The sequence below is a fragment of the Ascidiella aspersa genome, chromosome 3 (assembly GCF_963924565.1).
Source record: "Ascidiella aspersa chromosome 3, kaAscAspe10.2, whole genome shotgun sequence".
NCBI lineage: Eukaryota > Metazoa > Chordata > Ascidiacea > Phlebobranchia > Ascidiidae > Ascidiella > Ascidiella aspersa.
In genome coordinates, this window is record NC_139449.1 from 35,264,588 (window position 1) to 35,292,244 (window position 27,657).

The 27,657-nt window shown below is 32.9% G+C and overlaps 3 protein-coding genes across 3 annotated transcripts; 2 read left to right on the forward strand and 1 right to left on the reverse strand.

The window, feature by feature from the left end:
• Positions 1-2,711: 2,711 nt before the first annotated feature.
• On the forward strand, positions 2,712-16,950 carry LOC146162717 (E3 ubiquitin-protein ligase MGRN1-like). The gene is made up of 21 exons (XM_083385276.1): positions 2,712-2,805; positions 3,374-3,492; positions 3,794-3,882; positions 4,821-5,000; positions 5,828-5,948; positions 6,813-6,911; positions 7,551-7,598; positions 8,159-8,228; positions 8,780-8,914; positions 9,834-9,998; positions 10,448-10,556; positions 10,976-11,054; positions 11,557-11,667; positions 12,512-12,593; positions 12,833-12,883; positions 13,011-13,139; positions 13,995-14,045; positions 14,185-14,273; positions 14,704-14,788; positions 15,540-15,595; positions 16,858-16,950. The coding sequence occupies exons 1-21, from the start codon at positions 2,718-2,720 to the stop codon at positions 16,948-16,950; spliced, it is 2,049 nt and encodes a 682-aa protein (XP_083241402.1). The 5' UTR covers positions 2,712-2,717.
• Positions 16,951-19,061: 2,111 nt separating this feature from the next.
• LOC146162718 (SUMO-activating enzyme subunit 1-like) lies at positions 19,062-20,312 on the reverse strand. The gene has a single exon (XM_083384753.1). It carries the CDS (start codon positions 20,201-20,203, stop codon positions 19,175-19,177), a length of 1,029 nt encoding a protein of 342 aa, XP_083240879.1. The 5' UTR covers positions 20,204-20,312; the 3' UTR covers positions 19,062-19,174.
• Positions 20,313-21,949: 1,637 nt separating this feature from the next.
• LOC146162719 (derlin-1-like) lies at positions 21,950-27,282 on the forward strand. The gene is made up of 9 exons (XM_083384012.1): positions 21,950-22,042; positions 22,928-23,027; positions 23,638-23,749; positions 24,085-24,149; positions 24,493-24,519; positions 24,681-24,776; positions 24,975-25,027; positions 25,739-25,849; positions 26,450-27,282. The coding sequence occupies exons 1-9, from the start codon at positions 21,984-21,986 to the stop codon at positions 26,592-26,594; spliced, it is 768 nt and encodes a 255-aa protein (XP_083240138.1). The 5' UTR covers positions 21,950-21,983; the 3' UTR covers positions 26,595-27,282.
• The last annotated feature ends 375 nt before the right edge of the window (positions 27,283-27,657 follow it).

Below are 27,657 nucleotides of genomic sequence, written 5' to 3' on the forward strand. Positions count from 1 at the left end.
GGTCGAGTTTTATTATAATTAGGCTTGACCCACCCAAACCCGCACCCTAACCCAAAATATGCGTTGCGGTAGGATTCTAATGAGCATAATTTGTAGACGGTACCTCTTCTGCGTTACTTTCTGCTACATATAGGTGTTTATATTTTCTTTGTTTAGCAATATTCAAGTAAATAAAGTTCGACAAAAAAATTATATCCGGCATGTGATCGTAAACCCTTACAGTTGTCCGGCACGCGTTCGTCAGACCGTACAGGAATTCGGTCGTCTAAGAAAAGTTTGGCGACCCCTGATCTAAAACTAATGCAAAACACGACCCGACTAAGTCCAAAGGGCTCACAAACTAAAATGAGTGAGTCCTAACCCAAACTGTTAGCACATTCGGCGCTCTTTCACTATTGTACGTGAAAAGTTATGCAAAAAAAAATAATAATACCGCATACCACAACGCATATTGTTTGGGCTAGGGTGCGGGTTAGCGTTTGTGTGAGGGTGGGTTAAGTAATATTATGTTTATTATTAATAATAACTTGACCCACCCTCAACCAAACGCTAACCCCCACCCTAACCCAAACAATATGTGTTGTGGTATGCGGCATTTGAAGAAAAAAAAAATTTAATTTTTTTATTAATTTTTACGTACAATAGTGAAAGAGCGCCGCACATTCTTACTAATTTGGATACTCAGCAAAATATAAGTTGTAGGGCTGTAGGCTACACCTAATACGGGATAATTCTGATGTAAAGCAATGTTTCCTATTTTTTATGCCTGTTTCCAGAATCATCTTCAGCTTAATAACTGCCGCTAAAATCGGTAATCTCATTATAAACTCAACACACATAAACGTATAGTTTGTTAGATTATACACGAAAACACATAGATTGTGCTTCTCTCTGTGAGATGGCAACTATTTTACAACAACACTCAATTACAACTGCACGGTACATATTCCACTCGGTTTGAGCTTCAGACTTCACTGTCTACTTCTTCGAAACGCGCCCGCCTGTCTTGCTTATCATTAACTTTTTCGTCGCTCAAATCTGTCTCCCGCGAGTTTAATCAGTGACGTCATAATCTCACACCTTCCAAGTGTTGTAGGTTCGAGAATTTCAATAGATAATGAGCTCGTTCTTGGCAGGAGACTATTTACTGGAAACGTGGAACAATTAGTTCTTTGTAGCATCCTTTTCTTCGTGGTAATTTACATTTCCTAAAATAAACGAGTCAAGCGAATCAACTACTGTTTTTATAATAATGTCAATCAATACACATTCCTATTTCAATTTTAGTTTGTTTGATTTACTACGAATGCGTAAAGAAAAATGCACAACAGCTAATAGTTTTTTATGTTTTAAAGATGAAAATTGAACTTTTGTCAAGATTTTCTGATAACATCGCAGAATCAAATAATTTAAATGGTTTCAAAATACTACTCGCAAAAGAGTGGTGCACAATCAAGGGTTTTACATGAGCACAAAGTTACTCCCTACCTCGTCGATACTGCTCCTTTTAGCAGCAGCATCAAAACAACAACAACAACCAAAAAAACATAAGTACAAGTAATCAATATATTTTTTTAGTAGGCCTATGTAAGTATGTAATGAATACAGTATTGTTTTGCTTCTAAATCTGTTGATAACACTTGTGATTGTGAATGAGTGAACAATCTATACAATATTTACTAACGTTTCCTTTATTTTGTTCTACTAGCAAAACAAACATTTCATCACGATATTTTGCCCAAATGAAAAAAAAACATTGCTATTTTAAAATGATTGCCTTATTATTATCTATAACACACTGAACAAGCTAATCTATGACAATGATTACGCCGTGACCAACAAATAATCGTGACGTCTTAAATTTTAGGAAGTACAGTAAGTTAGTAACCAAACGGTATTTATAACAAGGAATTAGTGTTCGGGAAAAGAAAAAAAAGTATGAAGCGCCACATTTTGAAATATTGTCGATCTAAAGTTATATTTTAGCGGGCGCTGGTCTAGTATCCTACCACAAGAAACATTATTTGGGTTAGGGTGCAGGTTAGTGTTTGTGTTAGGGTGGGTCAAGTATTATTATTATTAAATAAAAAATATAATAATACTTGACCCACCGACACCCAAACGCTAAATCATACCCTAACTCAAATATTGTGCGTTATTGACTTCATAACTGTGGTATAGGATTCTAGACCAGTGCCAGATTAAGCAATATTAGTAAATAATAAATATAATAATACTTGACCCAATTCCCAACCTAACCCAAACACTAACCGACAACCTTTCCTAAACATTGTGTGTTGCTTTAATATTTGGGCGCTGGTCTTGAAACTATTATTAAAGCAATGCCCAATATTTGGGTTAGGGTGTTGGTTAGCGTTGTTGTTTGGATGACGGTGGGTCAAGTATTATTATTTAATAAGCTTGCTTAACCTACCTACCTACTTACCTATAAACTAACCTGCACCCTAACACAATTAATGTTCGTTGTGCTAGGATTCTATCTAGTCAAGCGTCAATAATAGCTTAATGCTGTGGTAGGACTTTAGACCAGCCCCCAAAGTTTCCAACCTGGAGACTGATATTTAACTAATCAACTTCGTCTTATTCTGTTTTTTTAAAGGTTGTCAAAAATTTTTCTTTCTGCTGATAAAAATATAGAAAGATTGTTTGGCTGAGTATTGACTTTCTGTTTGGTTAGTTGTAACATTTTATTCAAAATGGGGTCAATATTTAGTCGGGCTTCAAATGAAGTTCAAGAGATTGACGCAGATGATGCAATTACGTATACCTACCCTCCAGTTTCAGGTAAAATTCAACAGTAAAAATATTTTTTTTGTGACACATAACTTACATGGATGTATTGGTGTAATTGTTAACTTTTTACCAGTGAAAATCAGGATTGTGATGTAAACAAGGCCATGTAAAAAATAACTATCCCTTGGTTACATTCAAACTGTTTACTTCTGCCAACTAGCCAGATTGCATTCCACTGCCTTCCCGCCAGAGATCTTTGGCGTGGAATGCTTGCCCCAAATCATGGCTGTGGCAAGGTATATATTGCCGGCCCAGTAAATTTAGTAAAAAATTGTTATTTTTGGCAAATAAATATTCTTCTTTTGGTGAGGATTTCAGACCAAAAAAATTTGGGCTTAAATCTTTGGCGGTCACAAATTATAGAATGCAGTCAGGCTAACAGGGGGACACCACTTCACTAATTCAGCTATGCAGTCTTAGTTGGACCTGGTCTTTAACACCCTTGTCTGTGTTTCCTGTTTGTACTACATTTATCTTGGAGTTCGTAAACCCACATTTATTTTGTTAAATGTTTAAGGCGTATTTTATAGAAATCCTATGTCTTTTTTGTTTTCTCTAGGAAATTTTTTCGGACCTCATTTCTACATGGGAGGTAAGAAGTTTGACATGATCCAGCCTGAAGGATATTTGTTCGGAGACAACGCCGATTTAAACATGCTAGGACCCAAACCCGCAAATGTAAGTAATTTTTTTAGAGTTGTTTTTAGAGCTTAATGATTGAAAGCTCTGTGGTTTTTTACCCCATTCTGAAGTTCCCAAAATTTTATGACCGTTTTAAAATAAATTGTTTAAATTGCATAACAACAAAATATTACCCCCCTTTTCTTTGTCTGTTAATATTTTAAAGCAAAATGTTTAATAGTTTTTAACCCTGTTCTAAAGTAGATAAAATGTTATGACCTTTTTTAAAATAAATTGTTTCAATTGCATATTAACACCTACTTCTTTGTCTCATGTTGATTTTTGTTTGCAATTTTAGTTTCCTTACCATGTTCCAAGCGGTCTTCACCCAGTCCGTGCACTCAAGTGTCTCATCAACATAAGAAAAGACACACTAAGGCTCATTAGGTAACCTTAACTCCTAATCTTACTTTGAAAATAAATATTCTTATGCGACTATAATGGGAATATAATATATTATTATATATATATATATAAAAAGGGTGTATCTTTATGGAATCCAAAACCATTGGCAGCTGGGGTTAATTTTAATAGTGGGGAATGTAGTGATACAAGTACTACAGAAATGTCAGATCAGTATTGATACAGCCCTAGTATTGATACAGCCCTAGTATTAGACAAATACCCATGGTACGATCTGGTATTATGATATTCATCTGGTATCATGATATTAATAATGTTAAAAATATATCTTAAAAATGAATTGCAAAGCCAATAAAGTCGTGTAGATTGACATCATCTTGATTAAGACGTTTCGATACGAACTTGTATCATCTTCAGTTAAAAATGTGACTGAAATAATTCAAGCATCACTTATCAAAGGTGGGAAACAATTATTATTATCATTCTGAGTAGATCGACCGATATCACTTTTTTGGAACGATACCGATACCCGATTTTTTACAATTTTGTCAATTGATACCTGATACAGATACCGATTTTTTTATACACCTTAAAAATGTTCAAAACTTGAATTATTTGAAAATAAAATGTAAATAACGTTTTAGTTTATATACCTTTATTAATTAATTATTAAACAATTATTTTGCATATTAACTTGGCGTGATGCTAAAACCCAATTTTTTTTATCCAAAAATGGGTAAGTTGTTGGAGTACAGAAAATATTATATAATATTTTCGTACTAAATATCGGCCAAAGTATCAGCCTACATTCACCGATACCAATATATCGGTAGAAGCCAAATACCGGTCTATCTCTAATTCTGAGTTTCTATAGTTGGAGCAATAATTAGCACCTTCAGGTGTTGAACTTGTACAGCGGTGTTGATGAGGTTAATAATATATGCTTAACATTATGTACATAGAATTCCCAACTTAAGTCCAAAACCTGATGATGTAATTTCAACCAACGATGCTGAAGTCCCAAGTGATGAGGTTCCAAAAGATTCTCTGTATAACCTCGAGTTTACATTCGATTCTGAGTGTCCGTGTTCAATCACTATTTATTACAACGCTTCGGAAGAGATGAACAATAAAATTGTCACGTAAGGTTTTGCGAACAATACTTCTGGTTTAAGCCAGGTGTCACCAATTTTTTCCAAAAAGGCCAGGATGACTGTTAGAATTTACGACCGCTGGCTGGATCTAAACATTTTGTCAAAACTTTATTAAAAAAGCAACTTTAATTTTGAATAAACATAAAGAAAATATAAATAACTTTGCTAAAAAAACTGTAGTGAGCCTGATTGAATTGTTGTACAGTTTTATCAAAATTTAGTTTTGAATTGTATCCTACAACATTTGCAACTGTACTTTTTCTTCATGAAGGAAATTTGCCTTGGGTTGTTCGGCAATCCCTGCTTTACACAATTTTATTTTATTGGTGTGACTAACTGCTTTTGGTGATATGTGTAATTTTGTTGTATTATTTCTGTGAACCAATTTTCCTTTGCTAACATTAACTCCAATTTTTTTCAACTTAAAAATTTGACCCTTAATAAGAAACTGGAACAAAGCATTCATCATTTCTCAAAATTAATACAACAATTTGTTTGTTGTTAAAAAAAAAACCATGCATCATCCGTTTCTTACAAACCTACAAGATTTTATTATTAAGCAGTCAAAATAATCAACTGTTTTAAAGCAAGTAACCTTTCTTCCACCTTTATTGTCTGTGGAAGATTCTTACATAAAAATCTATTAACTGTAAACAATAAAGAAAAGAACAAAAAGTCTTAATAAAATAATTAAACTTTTAAGATGATAATTCTTATAAATTCTATTTAAGTTTTTTTAGTAAGAAATAAAGTATATATTCTTTTAATCAAAAGGACTTTTGTCAAAAAAAATCAAAGCATATTTTTGTGAATAGGTTTAACTCTACGCAGCATAGTGAAACGATACATTACAACACTGGATGCAACCAACAATTTTGCTCCACCGGACACATTATCAATCCCAGTAAACTTCATCAACCCAACAGACCGGTGAGTGTCAATCGCATAGGTTCGACAATAATTTTTTATCTAAATTCTTAACCAAATTGTTTTCCATAACTCTATGTCAGTGTTTCTCATTCTGGGTTACACATAAACTTTTTTAGTTTTTTTGTTCACCCCTAGCATATATCTCCAGATTTCATTCACCCTTGTCTCATGATAAGATAAAACTATCTCGTCTATATATAACAGCACAAAATGACTTAGTTTGTTTCAATTTTTGTTAAGATCAACTAAGTTTTACCATTGCAAATCTACAATTTCTCGAGTCCAGAAATATAAAGCTACATTAGCACAAAACACAGCCACCAAATTTTGGTACTTGAAAATACAAAAAAACAAACAGTCAGTAGTCGATTTACTGTAGAGATATCATCCATTTCTAACTGTTCACCCCTGCAAAAATTTTATTCACCCTGGGGTGAACCATTCACCAGTTTAAGAAACACTGCCATAACACAAATAGTACACAAAGGCTATGAAGGGTGTATGCTAGCAGTAGCTTTTAGGTCTCAAAAAACATAAAAACCCAAAGTGTAAGGTAACTGCCGGATATAACAGTTTATAACTTACTTGACTAGATTATTATTAAATGAAGACTACATTAAAAATATTTACTTAATTATGTAATAAGCTTTATGATATTGTTGTTGTGTTAAAATTTCTTAAAATTAAAACTTGCAGTTCAACAAAGGTTTTTCGTTAATAAACTATTGATAAAAGAATTATGGAATAAATAGGAAAATATGTCAGGCCAAAAAATTACACCGACGTGCCGGATTTGGCCTGTGGGCTGTAGTTTGGTGGCCCCTGTCTAACGCATTATGTTTTTAATATTATTTTGTTATTCAGACCAAGTGGGACTTTACAAACATTCCAATCGTAATTCAAGCCAATGCTGAGTGCGAAGAAAGCCATGTTGGTCACAGCCATATTTTGTACGCTAATTTTGAGAAGGTATTTTTTAAAGTTACACTTCACTTTTGGCAGGTCATTCGCAAACTTTCCTAAAAAGTGTATCAATAAAGTATTTAATGTGTTTAGGGTTTATCTCAAGATTTTAGGTTAAATATAAAGTTATCATTTTATGTTTATACGGGCCTCCAAGTATATTTTACTATTTGTGCAAGACTAAGGTTTTAAACTAGCAATAAAATTTTGACCTAAAAATGGAGAAAAAAAAATTATTAATATAATTTTTGATTTTTAAGTTATCATTTAAAAAAAAAACTAAAAAATATATATTTTTTATAATTTTTTAAATTACCATTATGTGCATGTGTTTGTAAAAAAGCCTTGTATGAAGTAAGTTTTATTGTGGGATAGAAAGCAGGCATCTTGATTTATTTACCCTGGTGGGAATTGGTACATGCTGATATTCTCCGTACAGTTAAACATTAGCTCGACTGTGCACACACATGGTCACCACAACACTGTGATGTAATATGTTGCTTGATGTTGCATAACCACACAAACTTTCCCAAACTAATACAAAGTTGTTTTTACTTGAAATAAAAAACACACACATATTTGACATGTTAAATTCTTTTTATAAATGTGTTTTCATCAAACTAAATTGGTTTTAAACCTTTTCAGGTGTCAGAAGAGTCCTGGAGTGTCAAACCAATCAAACAAAAGCAAGCGGTAGGTATTGTCAATATTTAACCGACAAAATGACAACACAAAATATTTATAATAAAGTGTTATTTAGCAATTTTTTTTTCTTTGTACTTTTAAGAGATAGTGAAAAATTAAAAAATCTGTAGAGCTTAAGAGAATGTATTGTGATTACTTATTAGTTATTATTATTGTTTTCTTTTAAGCATATGATTATGTACTTTTTCCGGACATTTTTGTAAACACTTATATTTTCCCATTAGCCTTTGTGTATATATTGGCAGTGCCAAAGCTGTTTAATGTTACTTTAAAGAGCAGTGACGTTTTTATTTGCCTGTAAATATAAGGATTGACTCCCTAAATACCTCCTAAATCGCTGCCTGTGCTGTAAAATAGTATCTTTTATGTTTTTTTTTTCTCGTAAACTATTTATTTATAATTTGCTTGGTGGATATTCTGACCATTGCTAACATTTTATCACACCAACAAGGTCCAATGTTGTTGTTTCCCACTGTATAGGTTTGTTAGGTTTATGAAAGACGATTTATCATTTATAACTGTTTATCAGTTTTGTTCTTATTTCACAGATTAATGGGGTGTGCTTCTTGATACAAGAGATTTATGGAATTGAAAACAAAGCCAAACAGCCTACCAATGGTATGTTTTGTTGTAATTTTTTTTTCAAGATTCACATTTAAATTAAAGATGTTTTGAAATCATTAGAAGCTCCAGACTATTATTTAGAAAGAAAATAAAGTAGGGTAACAGTATACTATAACAATGAAATGCATTTAAAGTGTTATTTTTGAGCCTTTAATGAAAATACTGTACAAGACTTATTTACCAAAATAAATATAAACCATTAAAGCATAATGGTTGTAGGTTGTGGTAAGATGTAGTCAGAATATCAAAGCCCATACAGAAGTAGGTCGCATTTGAAAGTGTCTAGTCTGTTTATTCATTTTTAACATCGAAAATCGAAATGATGTTGAAAATAAATAAAGAAATATTCGAAACACTCAAAATGCTCCCTACTTCTGTATGAGCTCTAATATAAATCTTGTTATTGATTTTTGTATATTGATTTTGCTTACAAATACATGCCACTCATGAACATCACAAGAATGCAAAAATATCCCACATTTGTCAAACTCCCTGCCAGCCACAATAACCTAATATTTGGTCAAACTAGATGTGTATTTTTGCAGGTGGTGATCTTTCGTCATCGAATGTTGATATTAATGATGATGACGATGACAGTTCAGAGTGCGTCGTTTGTCTCTCCGACATGAGAGACACATTAATCTTGCCCTGCAAACACCTATGTCTCTGTAGCTCCTGTGGTAAGTTGGATTACGGTTGTTGTTACGAAAAAAAACATTTTTTAAATATCTTTTTGTAAATTCATTGTTTAAATGATTGATTATTTTAAATTTATATTCTAACCTCATACTTAAAACTTGGCTATACTTTTTGTGGGATATACTGTAATTTCTCTCAGGGATATTTTTATTTTGGTGGATAAATTTTCAGAGATGTTTTTTTTTGTATTGAAAATTTTTCGTTAAATGTTGGGCGTTATGCTTTTTGTGGTTTGTTCCACTTTTTATTGTATGGAGTATAATTAAAAAACTCTTCTAACAATTCCAATTATTTTATACAATTGTTTTTAATTTAAAACACAATTTTAGAAAAGTGTGTTTTTGTGATTAGAAACCGCCTTTATAAAAATCACTCTGAATACCAATATCTGCTAACTTATTATTTGTGAAAAACGTTACGGGACCTATATCTCATATTTTATGTGAACTAATCAATTTTGCATAAAAGTGCTTACAAATGTGTTGAAATGTTTTTTTTTCACTTTCAGTCATTTTTATTGTACTTATTATAATTAAAAACATCGCCTTTAGCATCCTAATTATTGTGTTTGTTTTAAATGTAAAAAAACAATAGACAAATGTGTGGTTTTGTAACTGGAATAGGCCTTCATGAAAATTACACTGGATAACAATATATTTTTGAAAAACTTTAAAGGCCATAATGAATTGTAAAGAAAAAGGTCGAGTAGATTGACATCATCGTGATTATTACGATGTTTGATACGAGCTTGTATCATCATCAGTTAACGAATTTTTTGGCTTTGCAATTCATTATCAAGCTACGTTATAGAAGTATATTTAGAGCCTATATCTCATACTTTATGTGAAATGATCAAATTTGCATAAAACTGACTATAAATATGTTTTTTTTTTCTTTCAGCCAATCAGCTTCGCTTCCAACAAAGTGGTTGTCCAATCTGCCGTCAGTCTTTCCGAGCTCTTCTACAAATCCGTGCGATCCGAAGAAAGAACTCTTTGTCCCCCCCTGGTGATACAATTGCCGAAGACTCGCAACAGGACGACCAACAATCAGTCGATACGACTGGTAAAAAATCTTGTCTTTTCGCAAAAAAGAAAAACAAATCTTCGGTTATATTTACGTTTGATTTCAACGTCGTTTTGACATCGAATGTTTAAATCGATAAAATTTAATGAGAAGGATACTGTGCTTCAGCTAAAATAACTTATATGTCGATGTCATCAAATAATAAATGTGTTACGCATACCCCTGGATACTTTCTCATGGCTTTAGGGAATCAGAACCAATGCTTTCAAGCCAAAAAATAGTTTACCCCAAAACAATTAACCAATTATGAGATGTCGGTTAAATCAGTCAAAAGACCATATAAACTTAAAAAAATCAAAGCCGATTCTGGTTGCGGGCCGCGGTTTGACCCCTAACCTGGGCCAGTGATTCTTAAATTCTCGGCTATAAACATATTATGAAATCGCGACATCCTCCGTTATAACATATTTTTATATATTTCAATCTAGGTGAAAGCGAACAATCTCTTCCATTTGAAGTGAGCATTCCGCCAGGTTTTGAAGTTGTTCCACTGATCAACGCCATTAATGGACCCGTGTCAAGTATGACTGCTGTTTTGTGCAAAATTTGTCTGATTTTTTATTGAAATCTTTTTAAAACGCAGGCCTTGTTGGTTTAACAAATATTTTTATTAGCTTAGTTTATATTGTATGCTTCAAAAAAAGAATTGCTAAATGCTAAGTTTAAAAAAAGGAATTGTAAGTTCATTAAATGAGGAATATTAAGTTGCTACTATTTTTTGGTGCCATATTGGATAAACGTTTTTTGCTGTTTTATTGCTAAAAATATAAACAGTGCTTTGTCAATTTAATGTTTAAAAAAATTATAACACAGGTATTTTTTAGAGATCTTTTACATGCCTTAATAAGAAAATCTTTCATTAAATGTTGATTTTGTTTAAAAAAGTGGCCTCTTGTTAAAAATAATGTTTTTGCTTTGGATGAGAAATTTAATTGTTTTGTCACAGATGGAACCAGGACGTCGAGTGCTATTTCAAACCTCTCGTCCACTCCAAGCGTGTCCCGGTCTTCTCGCAAAAAGAAAAACAAATCTTCAGTAAGTTTACAGTGCATTCCAAAGACTCGAACGAGTTTTTTTCGAAGTGTTTTGTTTAATTACTGCGCTTGTACCTGCTGAAAAGGGCAACTGTTTGCAAAAAAACAAAGATAAATTTTAATTTTGCAGAAAACGCGTTTTGATGAAACTGCCAAACAAGCCATGTCTACATCGTTGTGAACAATGCCTGATTTTACAAATATCTTACAAACTCAATAAAGAGATTACCTATACGTTGTGTTATAAAACCCTAATCAATTACTTTTATTTTAATTATTTGAAATTATCTTTTTTAATGTTGTACTACCACTTGGTATCACCTCCAACCTATTATTACCGAACACCCCTATTGAGTATTGTACCAGTGTCTTGTGTTATAAAGCTTTTGATAAAATATTGTTTTAATGTAGTAGTATCGATACTACCACTTGGTACATCCTTATTGAGTATTTTTACCTGTGTCTAGTGTTATAAACTTTAAGAAGTTTTTTTGATGTTGTAGTTGGAAGTTGAAAGTGAGGTTGGTGGAACTGATGGACCTTCAACTTCCACGAGCAGTCTCAACAGTAGGAAGCGAAAAAGCAAACGAAGAAGTGCCAGGAAGGAAAAACAGGTTTCTGCTTTTATTTTTTAAATAAATCTTTATCCATATGATACATGCTCCTATCGAAACGTCTTTCTGATCAAGATGCTGTCGATCTACTCGACCTTTTTGGCTTTGCAATTTATTATCACGCTACATTACAGATCCGTGCATAGTGTACCCAAATCTTTATCCATTTTTAAAAATCCTTTTATTTGCATCAGTGACACAATCCTGTAGAAGTAAATTGTCTTTTTCGCAGCATTTTGATAATGCTATGTATCTACAAGTTTATTTTTTGTTGTTTATTTTCCAAATTTTAACTTGAAACTACTTTTAGTGTAATTCTGTCGAAAAAACTACTTTAAAATTACTCTATCGTTGTGTAAATTACTAAATATAATGATACTTTAATAAACCACAAAATTCGCTGGTATTGTAAAATGCCGCCATATTCTCCATAATTTCAAACTAATTTGTTTAAGTTGTCCTAGTAAATAACATGTGCTACCAGGCATAATAATAATCAAAAACATTTTTGGTAATTACATTTCTTCTATAGAAGTGTTCCCAATTAATGTCATTTACATGCCAATAAATTAATTGCAAGCAAGGCATTAAAGAACTCAGTGATATTTAAACTTTTGAACCACCCTACACTGGAACTGTTTACCTGATGGGTTCAGGCATAGGGGTGCCATTTTATGTAAGAACAAGACAAGTCACTGCTATATACTGTTATTAACAGGATAAAGGTGCCATAACATGGCAGACTACTTAGATTTCCCCGTTTTACTTGACTTTTTGGCTTTATTATTTATTATCAAGCTGCATTACGTGCATAGTGTACCTAAATATAAACGTTTTGTTACAGGAAAACCCCGAACTCGATATTGTGACTGCAGCTACTGAACAACTGTCGGAACCAGTCACCCCAGTGTACCAGGAAATAAGTGGTAAATTGCCATTGTTTTTTAGTGTAATTTTTGTGTGGTGCGGCGTATAGATTATATTGGTGCAGTATTGTATCAATGGTATTAGTTTAAACGCTAGTTGTTTTTCCAGTCTGATTTTGCTTGCATCTTGATTGACTCAAAAAATTTTCGGTAATTTTAAGTTTCTGAGTTTTTTAAATGAAAATCAACTCAAGTTTTCTTTCTAACTTTTTTTAGACTTAAAAATGTTTTTAATCCAGAAATTGCCGAGCCTGAAAGGCCACCAAGTGACAGAGTGGAAAATGTTTCTGGTGAGTTCTTATTACGTTACGATTTATTTTTAGAATTGGCTGTAAACAACGCCGAAAATCAAAGTTTCAAAAACTAAACTGAACTGTGCAAAGCACATGCAAAAATGTCGTTGATATTGCTTTGTAGAAAATGCTGGAACAGTTTCGCTAAACCTGAATTCAGAACCTGAACAGGAAAACCCAGAACCCGATATTGTGACTGCAGCTTCTGAACAACAATCGGAACCAGTCAGCCCAGTGTTCCAGGAAATAAGTGGTAAACTGTCATTGTTTTTTAGTGTAATTTTTTATGTGGTGTGGCGTATAGATTATATTGGTGCAGTATTGTTTGAATAGTATTAGTTCAAACGTTTTACCCCTGACTAGCGCATAAAAGAATAATATTTCATCCTGTTGCTACGCTCTCCAATAAGCTAAAATATTTATTTCTCGAAATATAAAATTACTAATCAATGATATATACAGCTACGTGTACAAAGACTTTGCACATGTGTATTTATCTTTTATTTACTTCAATATGAAGTTGTTTGTACTAACAAGATGCATAAAGCAATGGTGTCACGGTTGTATCTTATCCTTCTCACCTCTAAGCCTGTGTAGCTAAGTTGGTAGAGCGATGGTCCTTGTATGACCGAAGGTCGTGGGTTCGAACCTCACTTCAGGCTAGTTGTTTTTCCAGCCTGCTTTGTTTGTATCTTGATCAACTTATTCAGTTAATCTGTTGAAGCTTGCCGTGTATATAATTATTACACATAACATCTCAGTGGTTAGTTTCTTTTTAAACGTTTATTTGTTCTGGCCCAAATATTCCTAATTAATATTACTCAGTGTAACTTGGCGTGTAAAGGAATTATCTTACACTTGATGTTTCATTTGTCTCATTCATATAAGGTACCAAAAAACAACATATATTTTTACAATACCTTGAATTTCTTGCAAAAGGATCAACGCCTGGTATTGTTTGCTTTAGAGCGGTTATTTTATAAGCAAATCAGTTTAAATAAAAAAATATCTGTTTTTTGGCAATTAACTTCTGCCACAAGTGGTTTAAATGAAAATCAACACAAGTTTTTTTTTTATTTTTTATAAAATTAAAATGTTTTTAATCCAGAAATTGCCGAGCCTGAAAGGCCACCAAGTGACAGAGTGGAAAATGTTTCTGGTGAGTTCTTATTATGTCAAGAAATATATTTAGAAATGGCAGTAAACAACGTATATTATTATATTTGTAACAACTCATGACGAAAATTAAAGTTTCAAAAACTAAACTAGACAAAAATGTTGTAAATATTGCTTTGTAGAAAACGCTGAAACAGTTTCGCTAAATCTGGATCCCGAACCTAAACAAAACGAAGGTGCAAAGTTTGAACCTGTTTCTACTCCGACACAGGTAACATCGTAGTTTTTTAACAACAAATCTGTTTTTTGTATATTTTTTTGTGTACAATTGAAATTGTAAATAAAGTTTCGTCTTATACAACATAGGACGCATTCAAACAATTTGTTTCATATTGTAGGCTAGCAAGCTTTTTCGAACTAATATTTAGATTCCATTACTTTTTATAAAGGCCGTTCGAAATGATTCGTTAGATTTGTGAGTTGTATAAAAGTGAAACATTTAAAAAAGATACGGGCCACCTTTTGTGTTTAAAGTTATTGCATTTCTCATTAAATAAAGTCAATAGTTTTCGGATCATGTAAGCTCATGCATTGCCAAAGTGAATCATTGGATAAAGTTTTACAATTTACATTTCACTTCGGTACGTTTTTATGATGATTTTACCTTGTCATCGTTTGTTCATATGCGTTATATTTTCCAGGTTGAAGAAATTGGACCAATAGGAGACTCGATTGAAGCAATGGACCATGAGTACAAAGACATTGTGGTACATCAGGACCCAATAGGTGAATAAAGTGTGTAAAGTGAACTGTCAGTGTTGTAATGACTTAAGTCAATGACTTGAGTAAAGTGCACTTAAGTCACTGTTTTCAAATGGCTTGACTTGTATATTTTAGGTAAATTGGCTTGACTTATGTTAAGATGCTTTAATGGAATACTTTTTAGTAAAATTGAGTTATGAACACCAATCGTAAGATGTAAAATTTTAATTTACTATTTATTTCGTTTTTTTGCGTTTGCTTTGCGAAATATTTGTCAAATGTAAGGTGTCTAACATTTTTTGAAATTTAATTTGATTTTTGATGTCAATACTGCGACTTTAAACTTGGGCCAATAATGACTTGGACTTAATCATTTGAAAATGACTTATCTGCAACTCTACTAACTGTTAGGCATTTTATGTGCTTTTATAGTAGTTGATCTGCTATTGTGTTTTATGCAGGCATTAATTTGGGTTAAAATTTCGACCAAAATCAGTCAAACTTAAAATAAGATTGTTTTGGAAATGTTTTTATTTTTCCGTTACCTCCACTGTTATATCAGTAATTTCGTGAAAGATGAAGATTGCATTGTGTGGTTACAATTTAACAATGGGTCATTGATTTAACCCGAACAATAGGAATTGTATTACTCTAGAATTCTAGATTGGTTGTTTAATGCTTTGACATTATATATATGAAATTTATATGTTTTTGCACTTTTTTATGAGTCCGATCATTTGCAATTTTAACAAGTAACATCCTGTTGTGTCTTTAGATTCCAGCATTGAAGCATCCCCCCAAAACCAAGGCCACAATATTTCATCTGTCCAGGTTTGTAAAAAACAATCTTGTAGTAATGTAAATAAATCAGGTTGCCTAAAATGGCCAATAAAATAACTTTGTAAAATAGAAAAGTAAAAGTTTATTAAGGTGCCTCGTCTTTACAATAATATAAATGATGATAATGGCTCCAAATTAGAATGATCTTCCCTCTGGAACACCTTGAAAATTTTATAAAGGCGCCTAAAGACATATATGTCACCAATAAATGCATCATCATTCGTCTCAAAACCGTCTGAAAACTTTTTGCATTTTGACTAATATATAAAAAAAATTTAATTAGTTTAAGGTGTCTTGGAAAATTAAATATTTTTAAAAGTTCATTTTTTAGTAAAGTGTTTAATTTTTCTAAATTTAACAACACTCGCGGGTTGCGATATTTTGACTTTTTGGCACAAAGGTTTTGTGTATTCACTGCATTTTAGTTTTGGCTCATTCTCAAAAGTATTAATAAACAGGGCGTAGTTATAATGTCGCTTGATAATAAATTGCAAAGCCAAAAAGGTCGAGTAGATCGACATCATCTTGATTAAGAAGTTTCGATACGAACTTGTATCATCTTCTGTTGATGTGATCAATATTATCAAGCTACATTATAACTACGCCCTGTTTATTAATACTTTTGAGAATGAGCCAAAACTAAAATGCAGTGAATACACAAAACCTAGTAAAACCTAATCAAAACGTCTTTAAATTCATTTACTTATTGCAAAGAGCATAATGGTTGGAGGTTGTAGTAAGACGTAATAAGAATATCAAAGCCCATACAGAAGTAGGTATCATCTTGAACGTTTCGAATAACTCTTTATTCATTTTCAACATAGAGAGAAGTCACTGATGGAAGTGTATATATAGTGCAGTGACTTCTCAGTGACTTCTCTCTATGTTGAAAATGAATAAAAAGTTATTCGAAACGTCCAAAATGATACCTACTTCTGTATGGGCTTTGATATTCTTATTACGTCTTATTGCAAAGACTTTGAAAAACCCTGTGTTTCAAAAGTCTTCAAATTCATTTTGTGTCCAGCTTAAGCTGATGTGTTTCGAAAGTGCCGATAAACACACAATTCAAAAATGTATTTACATTGTGTTGACCGTGCCGTTTGTACTGTTTTGTTGTTGAATTATATTCAAAAATTGTCAAGGCATCCAAAAAACAACCTACAAATTTTCTTTAAAAAATCTTTGAATTTTTTGTCATAAAATTATATCATGTTTTTAAATGATATGTCTCCTTTACCTTATTTTTTTAGCATCCCCTTCAGCCAGAAAATAACGCTGCTGTTGAATTTTCTCCCGATTCAAATTCCTCGAGCAAGAAAGAATCTGACGACGGACAAGTTTAATTCTATGATTTTGATTGATTTTTTTTCTTTTGTTTTTCGAAAAACTGCCGTCCCTGTACATTTCTAATTGTCTGGAGTTGGGTTGTAGCCTAATGTGCAAAAGCGGTGTGATATTTGTGTATTCACAATTGAAAGATCTCTTTGTAAACTTCACTGATTGTGTTTGTGCGTTGTGCAGCATTATCTGTATTTTGAAATATTCTAAACTTAGGTCCATATGTCTTAGTACAGCACTAAAAAAAAGGTACCAGGCCATGTCTTTTTTAGAAGGCTACACCACTATCTTCCTGATGTAGTTAAAGTAAGAATTCGGGTGTATTTTTTTGCACTACATCGAACCTTGAGGTGTTTTAAGCGCCCTATTGCCACGTAACTTTGACGTAATCTCTGTTTGTGATCCAGTAAGATTTTTCTTTCTACTTTAACCCCTGTCTTAGTATTGTAACATTTGGCAGGCATGTCACAATTTAAAGTTACAGGCAAATTCCAAAATCTTAACCCAGATGTTAAAATGAAGCTTTTTTGATGCCTTTACATGGCGTTATGTATATTTTGGCTATTGTCACTTTTTTATTGTTTCTTTTATTAATGAAGACTTAATGTTGAATTCTTGTAGAATGTTGATGCTAATCCACTGATTTTTTGTTGCTTTATTAAAACTTTTGATTTTTATGGTTTGTACCAAAGCATGCTCTATTTTTAGTCCATTTCTAGTTGTTGGTATGATGTAAATTTTCTGCAATGAGGTTTGTTTAAAAAATATTTGATATGCTTAAATCTATAAATATTGTTCTAGTTTGGAATGTTGCCAACTACTGGTCGATAAAATTGAGGCATTTTTGTGCTTAATAGAAAATTTGATTGCACAAAGGTGTTTCTTATGTAAAAAATGTTTCAAAATAAGTTTTTTCATACCAAGTCACATTTTGAATTAAATCCGTACTTTCTAATTTTGGTGGGTGCTTACACTTTAAACAATTCTGAAGTTTTCAGTAGTATCACTCCTGTGTGACCAAAGTTCACTAATGACTGTGATGTAAATGTATATAACGGGGATGGTCTTTCGAAAACCCCTTTGTATTGTATTGTTGTCTTTCTTTTAATTGTTTTGCTATTTCTGTATTGGGATGTGTCAATTGAGTAATTGCTCATTTTGAGGAGCATTTTTGTTAGTTGGTGTCAGCATAATTTTGGTACAACGGTTTTGATGGAATTGTGAGTGTAATAATTTAAAAACAATTCCAAGGTTTTTGAGAGATTGGTAATGGCACATCCTATTTTCTATTGTTCTTTTTTGAAGTTATATGCACTTAGAATTTGTATGTTAGCAATTGTTGAAAAGCCGAAAAATAAATTTATTGTATTTAAAGAAATGTTGGTAAATTTTAGACGTCCAGGATAATTTTCAGTTGGAGTTAACCAGAATTCTAAACTGTTTTCAGAAGTGACCCAAATACTAAGCTTAAGTAAAAAGCGAAGCTTCAGCGTCCCAATTCTCTTCACTGAACTTGAACAAACAAAAGAGAAATACCATAAACAAATTTGAATTTAATTATTATGAATATTATCCCTGTTTTGTATTTCTACAACAGTTTTCTTAAATTAAAAAAAACTATTGATCTGGACCGATCCTAATAAATCGTCACCACAAAAGCTACTGCAGTCAGCGACCCAATCTTAGGTTGGGGAACGAGCTGCTCTAGTTACTAAGCTATCAGACACCTGTACCCTGGCAAGAAAAGTACTTTTTGTTAGAATTGCAGTGGTCGTATCTTCCAACAGGCGTGAGTTTGACTCTCACTGCATCTTCATCATGATGGTGCTGCAATCTTTTTTACATTCTTTTTGTATTTGGTTTCTTATGCTGTTAATTCAAAATAATTTATAAAAATAACTAATGTGAGCTATGTGTTTGTTTTGCCTCCACACTTTCCTCAAATTATATAGAAATCTTGCTCAAAACAAGTCTTACAATGTGAGTTTGTGTAGTCAGTGACCCAATTTTGGGTTGCAACCGATGGATTGAGAAACACTGCGGTATGCAATGCTGATTTATTTTATTTAATTGTAGTTGGCTGTTGGAACGAGAAAAGACAATTATAATGCACTTATGTAAGCAGTAATTTTCTAGTAAAAGATCAGACCAAATAAAAATATGTCAGTCAGCAGTAAACACAATTTTAACAGGCTAATTTATCAAAAATAAATGCAGGAAAAAAAGGGTTTATTTCGGCGAAATGTCATCAACAATTCCACTATGGCAGGTTCCATCAAAAAAGAAATAGTTCAAGTGTGGACAATCTTTTTTCGATATTGCTTTGATTATTTCTTGAGCAAGGACACCCCCAACAATAGCAGAAACGGGGGTGAAAACCGAGCAACAATAGTCCGCAAAATCCTCCTTCACAAAATCGGGTTTCATATTTGCGGCTGACAAAACATCTGTTTTGATTTCGTTTAATGTGGCCGAGTCCTCTGTGCAGATTTGGGGTAACCGATTGAATTTTTGCTGGAATTTTTCGACTATTTGCATGATGAAAAACACTTGCGACGACTGGCGCAGCGATCTTTTACTTCGTTTACTCCAGTCTTCCTTGAAAGAGTCCGAATAGCTGCAAAAAGAAATCGTTTTCTTCACGCTGACCGTCTCCTTTTCAACTGTTTTTGCCTTTTTAGTTGCCGGTTCTTCTCTATTTGCTAGATCCGGCTTCTTTGTTACAACAACGTCCTCCACATATTCATGTGTGTTTAAATCGATGAAACAGTAACCGTAGAATCCAAAGACGTCACTACAAAAAAAGGCAACTTTGTTTTTCCGACAAACTTCATTAAGTTTTGTTCTGGTGTCATCATCAGTCCTAGTGCAACAAATGACATCAAATTTCTTGACATATTCTTCATCCAAACTATCACAGTTCAGCGGATCTGTTTCTACCACAACAGTGACATTAGGATTTAGTTCTACAGTGCGATTCTTCGATGCCTCCGCAATATTACATCCAATATCATTTGGAGTGATTAACAGCTGAGAATTCTGATCTTCCTCAGTTGTCATTTTGTCGTCTCGTAGAGTAATAGAGTCGATTCCAGCAAGAACAATATTTTTCACCACCTCTGAGCCAAGCCCTCCAATACCGACCACTAAAACATTAGCTTTTCTCAATCGTTTTTGAGCATCAAGACCCCAGAGACGTATTTGACGATCGTATTGTGCAATTTCCTCCCTGCTAATCTCCTTCTCAGAATCGTCCATATTGAATAAAGAGCTATGGAATAATCCTACATAAAATAAAGTTTGTTCTTTAAGTTAGTTCTACTACTGTTTGCAAATGCAACACAACTTTAAATAAAAAAAAACAGATTTTAACTGATTTACATCAGAGCTTTCCAAATTAGAGGTGAAACCATTAAGGAGGCCACAGGCAAGTTTGTATTTCATGACACGCCAAAATCTTGGGTATGCAGTGCTAAATTTTGAAGTGTGCAATTCCAAAATGTAGAACAACTCTAACTTTTGTGGAACCTAGTGACTATTTTAAGCGCATATAAATATAACACCTTCCACAGAATGCAGAATGGGTCAAGGGGGTTTATTCTGCATTTCATGGCGTTTTTCGTCTAGATCTTGGGTGGGCAATAATGGTGAAATGCACAACGAAGCTTAGAATCCTACCACAACACAACCCTTTTCCAAAATTCTGGTTTGCAGTTCACTAGATATGAACACAAATTTCTTTTAAAAATATTGAGAGTGCACCTGTCATAAAATGCAGACTGGATGGTGGTCAAAACTCATAAGTATCCAGTTTTCATTTGGTAAGATCTAGGTGTGCAATTTTTTGTTTTACTACTTTAGGTGTGCATACAAATTGCTTTAATAAATATAAAGCTGCCACAATAGACTGGGCAAAATTGGACACATTATTTCAACAAGAAATGATCTGTACATCATTGCCAACTGTACAAAGTACTTTATTCGGCGCTGGTCTAGAATCCTACCACAACGTTAAATTAATTATTAAGCAATGCACAATACGTGGGTTAGGATGTCGGTTAGTGTTTGGGTGTGGGTAGGTCAAGTAATATTGTTTAACACTATTACTGGACTCACCCAAATCCAAACGCTAACCGCCACCCTAACCCTAATAATGTTCGTTGTGGTAGGATTCTAGACGAACGCCCTTTATTCCATTAAAATCAGCGTCGGACTGGAAAGTTGGAAGCCCTGGTTTAAATAAAACAGATCGTAATATAAAGTGTAACTGTATTAAGCTTAAGTATAACTGCATTACGTAGTTTAAAGCAACAAACAATATACCAAAGTAATGGTAAAATTTGGTGTTTTAATATTAACACATGTTTTATGTTTATAGAACTGTGCTTCAACAGGGTAAATTAAGTCACTGGGAATTTGAGGTTGAACAATACAAATAAGGCCAAGGGTAAACCAATGATTGATTGATTAAACATTTGAATGATCAGTCAATTTTGAAATCTTATCCCTGTGATAATTGACCGATGGTAACCTCACAACTATGACATGTAGTAACCTTAAGTTCGCGCCCACCATAGAAATCAAAATACGACTAATAAAAATTAAGTGCTGCCTACAAAACAACACTATTCTTTTGTATAAAATGCAAACAAGAAAATATTATCTAACTTTTTTTTTAATTTTGCATAGTTTAACGAAGAGAATAAAATTACGTTTGTTTGAGTAATAAAACTTTTGGGAATTTCCCTTTTTTTCTTATTTGCAAAACTCGAATTGGCGAATTTCGTATCACGGTGGAACATTTTGTGACGTGGCCTATTTTGTAATGAAAATAGGTTAAATTTCACCATAAATATTGCCGACACTTTAATATTGAAGTCATTACAGACTACTTAATAGATTCTGTATCAAAATCGAAAGTTTTAGTGTTATTTGATGTATATACCTCATTAAATATTTTGATTTTTAAACTGTTGTATTTTAATTGAATCTTGTTTCAAGGAAGTGTATACAAGTGATACAAAATTGTTTAACCACAATGTCTCAGAATGATTTGGGCGACTGGTATAGAAGTATACCACGTATTACCAGATACTGGTGAGTTACTTTATTGTTCAGTATGTATTTATTTAATATATTCTTAATAAGCCTAATGAAAATGCATTTTTTATCTTCATAAAATTTAAAATGTAAATTGCCCGCTTTTGGGTGTTGCACTGTTTCGTCCACAAATCAAGGATGAGCAGTCCGCCACTATGAAAAGTTTGGCAAGTGCACCCATGATTTTTTTTAAACAGATAAAACATTCACCCCAAAATAATGAAAATGCACATACGTTTTATAGTTGCAGGGTGCACTTTTGACCTTAGTTGCACCTGGTCACTTCGTTTTATTTCGACCTTACCCATGTGATCTCAGTAAGATGTGCCATATTTTCCAGATGGATCTGGCCGAATCCAGCCAAATTTGATGATTTTGTTTAATCTAGCTCGGACTGTACATAGCCTATATGCCATTCATTTATGTAACTAAAATTAGCGCGGCAGAGTCCAACTAACTCCTAAATATCTATATGCCATTTATGTAACCTAAGCCAGGCTGGCAAAGTCTGTTAAAAACAAACAGAGTCTGACTCCAGCCAAATTTAATAAATATGTCTAATCTAGCTCGGACTGTACATAGCCTATATGCCATTCATTTATGTAACTAAAATTAGCGCGGCGGAGTCTAACTAGTGTTAAATATAAACTATCCAGTGTGCATATTTAGGTTTTTTGGGTTCAGGTTTAGTCTGTTAAAAATCTCGCAGGTGCACTTGCCATACTTTCCACAGTGTACCATGCTATTACTGGTAATAAAAATTTTCATCAATATATTGACTCCAAGCTGAACACCAGCCCTCACATTACTAAAAAACAGGGGACATAAAAATAGTGCCATGCTTAACAGGTTTATTGAAACAATGCTATCATTATTTTTCAGGTTTACTGCAGCAGTGGCAGTGCCACTTGCAGGAAAGTTTGGACTTGTGAATCCAATGTGGCTTATTCTTGACTATTTTAGCTTCTTTAACAAGTTCCAGGTGAATAGGAATAATGTTTTCAGGCTTAAATTTCAAATTAGAAGGTTTTTGTTTAGTTTGCAAATTGTTTAATTGCTTTTATTGTCGTATATATGGTTATTTTTTTATGATTTATAAAACATTGCAACTGTAAATAAACTATGCTTTATAGCTTTTTAAAATATATATGCATTGGAACATAATAGACATATCGTCACGCTCATACAATGACCTAAGCACTTTTTCTATAGAGAGGGATGGCAACAAGGAGTGACTGAAGCAATCTTTGCAAATCAGTAAAAAATGACTTAGTCAATTTGGTTATAAGCGTGACGATATTCAATAATATTGGACTAGTACCAAGTGGGGATATTGGCACTCCGAAACTAGATTAACAGCCCGATACCAAATTAGAATAGGAGTTTCAGCTATGATTTGCGAATTTAAATAAATTTTTGGAGAATTAAGTTAACTAAGCTGCTAACGCAAAGCAATTTTTTGGCCTTTTGGCATGCTTATGATCTGTAGGAATGAAAGAGAATGAAAAATAGCTGTGTCCTTCTCCAGATGCGGTAGGCTTTCAGTCAATTAATTCAATTGTGTTATGTGACATAATATATATTTCATTTAGATATGGCGTCCTGTAACGGCGGCCATTTACTACCCGATCACACCCATGACAGGATTCCATTACTTGATAACCCTCTACTTCCTGTACAGCTACTCAACAAGATTGGAAACAGGTACGTTTAGCTTCATCAGAAAATGTAAATGTAAAAAAAAGATGCATCCTGTTTAGTTCTTCATCTTGCCACTCAATTTCTTTGAAATAATACATTACAAACATCATCACACACAGACCATATTCCATCCAATCATTTTTAATTTCTTTAGTTTCTGCTTATAGGGTGGCCAAAAAGCGTTTGAATTGATAACCATATCAAAAAGTCTTTCAATAACCCAATTCTTTCAATAACTCGAAAATTCTTAGAATAGTATTACATTTTTATTTATTTTAATGCCAACTTTACATCCAAGCAACAAAATTCATCTGCAAAATATAATTTTTGCCTTTCAGGTATTTTCACTGGAAGACCAGCGGATTATGTTTTCATGCTGCTGTTTAACTGGGCAACCACAGTCGTATCCTTTTATTAAAACTGACCATTTTGATCAAAAGCTATCAATTTATCAGTTAATAAATCTATTACATTGGAATAAATCCTTAAAAAATACTAAAAAACAATTTTGTAATGTTTTTTTATTTTTTTTTATTTTGGTTATTGGGATTTTGTTATACATGGCCTTTTTGAATTTAGCTATGCACTAATGTAAATGAAAAAACAGTCTTGAAATAATAATAATAATAATAAAACAGTCTTGTTTGTGTTTTTTAAGCTTTTCATATTGGAAGTCTAATTTAAATAGTGGTTTGTTGAATTCAACTGTGCAATAGTGAGTTATTCTTTAACCATAACTAATTAAGATTCTTGCGTTGGCTCTTGGGATACCGGTAAGTTAATAAAATTTAGGCTTTACATCATTAACAATATACACATAATTAAAAATCTGTAAACTAAAATCCTATTTTTAAAGCTGTCACTATTGTTTAAAAAAACCTTGCCTGAAATCTGCTTGTTTTTTATGTGTCTGAACTTGTTTTATTTATTCCAGATCATCTTTGAGTTACTGGTTCTTGCTGCTCTATATATTTGGTGCCAGATAAATCGAGATCAAATTGTGTCCTTTTGGTTCGGAACCAGGTTTAAGGTAAGTTTATCATATGACTCGAGTAAAAATCGAAACTTTTACTGCCAGATAAAACAAGTATAAAATTTAAGTTGCTAGAAAACTTTTTTGCGGGCGTTAAATGTTTATTTATTGTAAATAATTCAATTTTTAATTTAAATTTAATCCATCTGTTAGAATTATTGTAAATGAAATACAATTTTTATTCTTTGTTTTTAGGCTGCATATCTTCCATGGGTCTTGTTTGCGTTTAACCTGATCATTCGTGGAGGGTAAGCATTTTATTTTAACCTGTTTTGGTAAAATTGATTCCCTTTTTTACTCAAATTAAATCATGTCGTTGATTCGGTGCTTTAATCCTTTTAAGGCTTTAGCAGTGTGCAGCCCAAATGTTATTAAAAACCTTTTGCGGATAGTTAAGAACTTTAATACATATTTTCGGTAATAACAAAGTCAAAAATGAAATAAAAATCACTTTTAATGTTTAAAATTCAACATTGTAAATTTGTAACCATTTCAAAATAAAACAACATGCCAATTTTTATCGTATAAATTATTTCTGTGCCAAAGTTTCGTAACTAATTCTTTGTAATATTTAAAGCACTTTTTTTTTTACAAAAACTAATAACGTTTGTTTACACATGAAAAACATTTGTTTATTAAAACGAACAAACCATTCCTATAATTGACCAAAACTGAATTATACATCTGTGGGAAATATCTGCCATTTGCCATACACTACACTTGAAAATCATCAACCATTTGATTTAAAAATTAAAAAAAATGGCAAAATTATTAGACTTGTGGTGTCATATCAGACAGTACCTACGTTTTATATGGTATGGATATGCTTTGTACTCAAAGAGTATATAAACTAAAAATTGAGACATGTTAAAACATATGCCTATATTTTAGGATCTTACATCACAGATGTATAATTCTTGTTGTTTGTGTGCCTGTACTTAATTTGTTTTGACCTGTAGTGGAATGCATGAACTCCTTGGAATATTCGTCGGCCACCTTTATTTCTTCCTCAAGTTCAAATACCCGATCGACTTTGGAGGAACTTCTTTCCTGGAGACTCCCCACTTCTTGTAAGTCTCAACAGCTTTTTATAGTATCGAGTTAACTGGGGGTCGTCGTGTTGATTTTATAAAAAATAATTTGATGAGGAAGCAATATGAACTAAAAGTTAAACGGTTGAAGGAAGTGATTAAAAGTCTAAAAATTGTATATATGTGACTTTTGATGCAGTGAACCAGGCGTCAATATTATCATTTAAAGCAGGGGTTCTTAAACTTTTTTTACTGCAATTTAACAAAATGACGTCATAAATTAACGTCACAATACAAATAAAAAACCGTTTTATTTTTGATTAAATTGTTTTCTTTAAAAATCTGATTATTTCTTAAATATACCCTAATATTTTAATTATACCTTCATGGAACGCCTAAAACTAGTTTACGGACCCCCAAGGGGTCCATGGACCCCAGTTTAAGAACCCCTGATTTAAAGCCATTAAATAGCTTGAATGTGAATGTGAATGTGAATGTGATGTTGCTATATGTAAAGCAAGTTGCTAATAAAAGAGGATTGTAAAGCCCTCACTAGACAGTATACAATTTAAAAGAGGCTTAGTGAAAAGTAATTTCATTTTGTTAGATACAACAGACCTACAATACATCTATTTACAGATTCCGGTACTTTCCTAATACTAGGAGCGGTGTCAGCGGATTCGGGACTGCCCCTCAACCGAGAAGAAGGGATGACGACAATATGGGAGGGGGCGGTGGCGGGGCGCACAGATGGGGCGCAGGCCAGGCCCTGGGGGGTAATTAGGGGGACTAGGGTGGACATTACGTTTATTGTACATCACCTTGTGGCAATATTAAACCTATATAAATTCACTTAAGGCATGTAGGGGTAGAAGAGGTTTAAATAGTTATAAAAAAAAGTTAATGTACTAGTTTTGTAATAATAAATTAAAGAAACGTTCGACAAACTGCGTTTGGTTGGCGCCACGTAAACAACTGGCAATACCATTGATTTATGCTATTATAAAATATACTTTTTTAAATGCTAATTATTATACAAAAAATCGAATATTTATCTGGTTAGAAATTGCTATTTTATTCGAAGGTAAACTGTAAAAGCATTTCTTGCGGTTTTGATAAAAATCTACTGAAAATATTCAGGAAAGGAAAAAAAACTATGTAGGAAAACACTGCCCAGTCCAATTTTCTATTTAATTCGCACTGTTTGTAAAATGCAAACTACTGTCGCTAAAACAGCAACACTAGAAGTTCCTGAAGCAATGACCAAAATACGAATAAAACTTAAACGAAAAAGTAAGCTTTTTATTTTTCTAGCTTGCTAACGTTAAGCTATTCAACTCATTCAACTCCATTTTTTACTGGCAGTTTTGATTTTTGCGCTGTTTTTTTCACGACGTTAACGCATCTAGTTTCGAGTTTGCTTTATTTCCTGCTAGAATTTAACGAGCCACATTTCTGTTTGTTAGTTCATTTGTTTGCTTGTTTGTTTATACGCGTTTCTGTCTGTTTGTAAAAAAAACAAACTATTTGCCCGTTTTGAGTTCGTAATACGACGTTGCTGTTTGAAGCTGTGTGTGTGTGTTTGTGTGTGTGTGTGTCTATGTGTGTGTGTGTGTTTGCGCATTTGTGCGTGTACGTGTGTGTTTCTGCGTGTGTACATTGGGGCTTCAAAGTGGGTAAAGGGGTCATTTGGCCTATAGCAGGGGTTCTTGAACTGGAATATGAACACCCTAGGCTTAGGGGTACGTGGACTAGTCCAATAGGGCCTACTTAATCATAGGCATCGCAAACGACTCTTCCCCAACTTTTACTAGTTTGCAATAATCTGAAAACAATTTTTTCGCGGT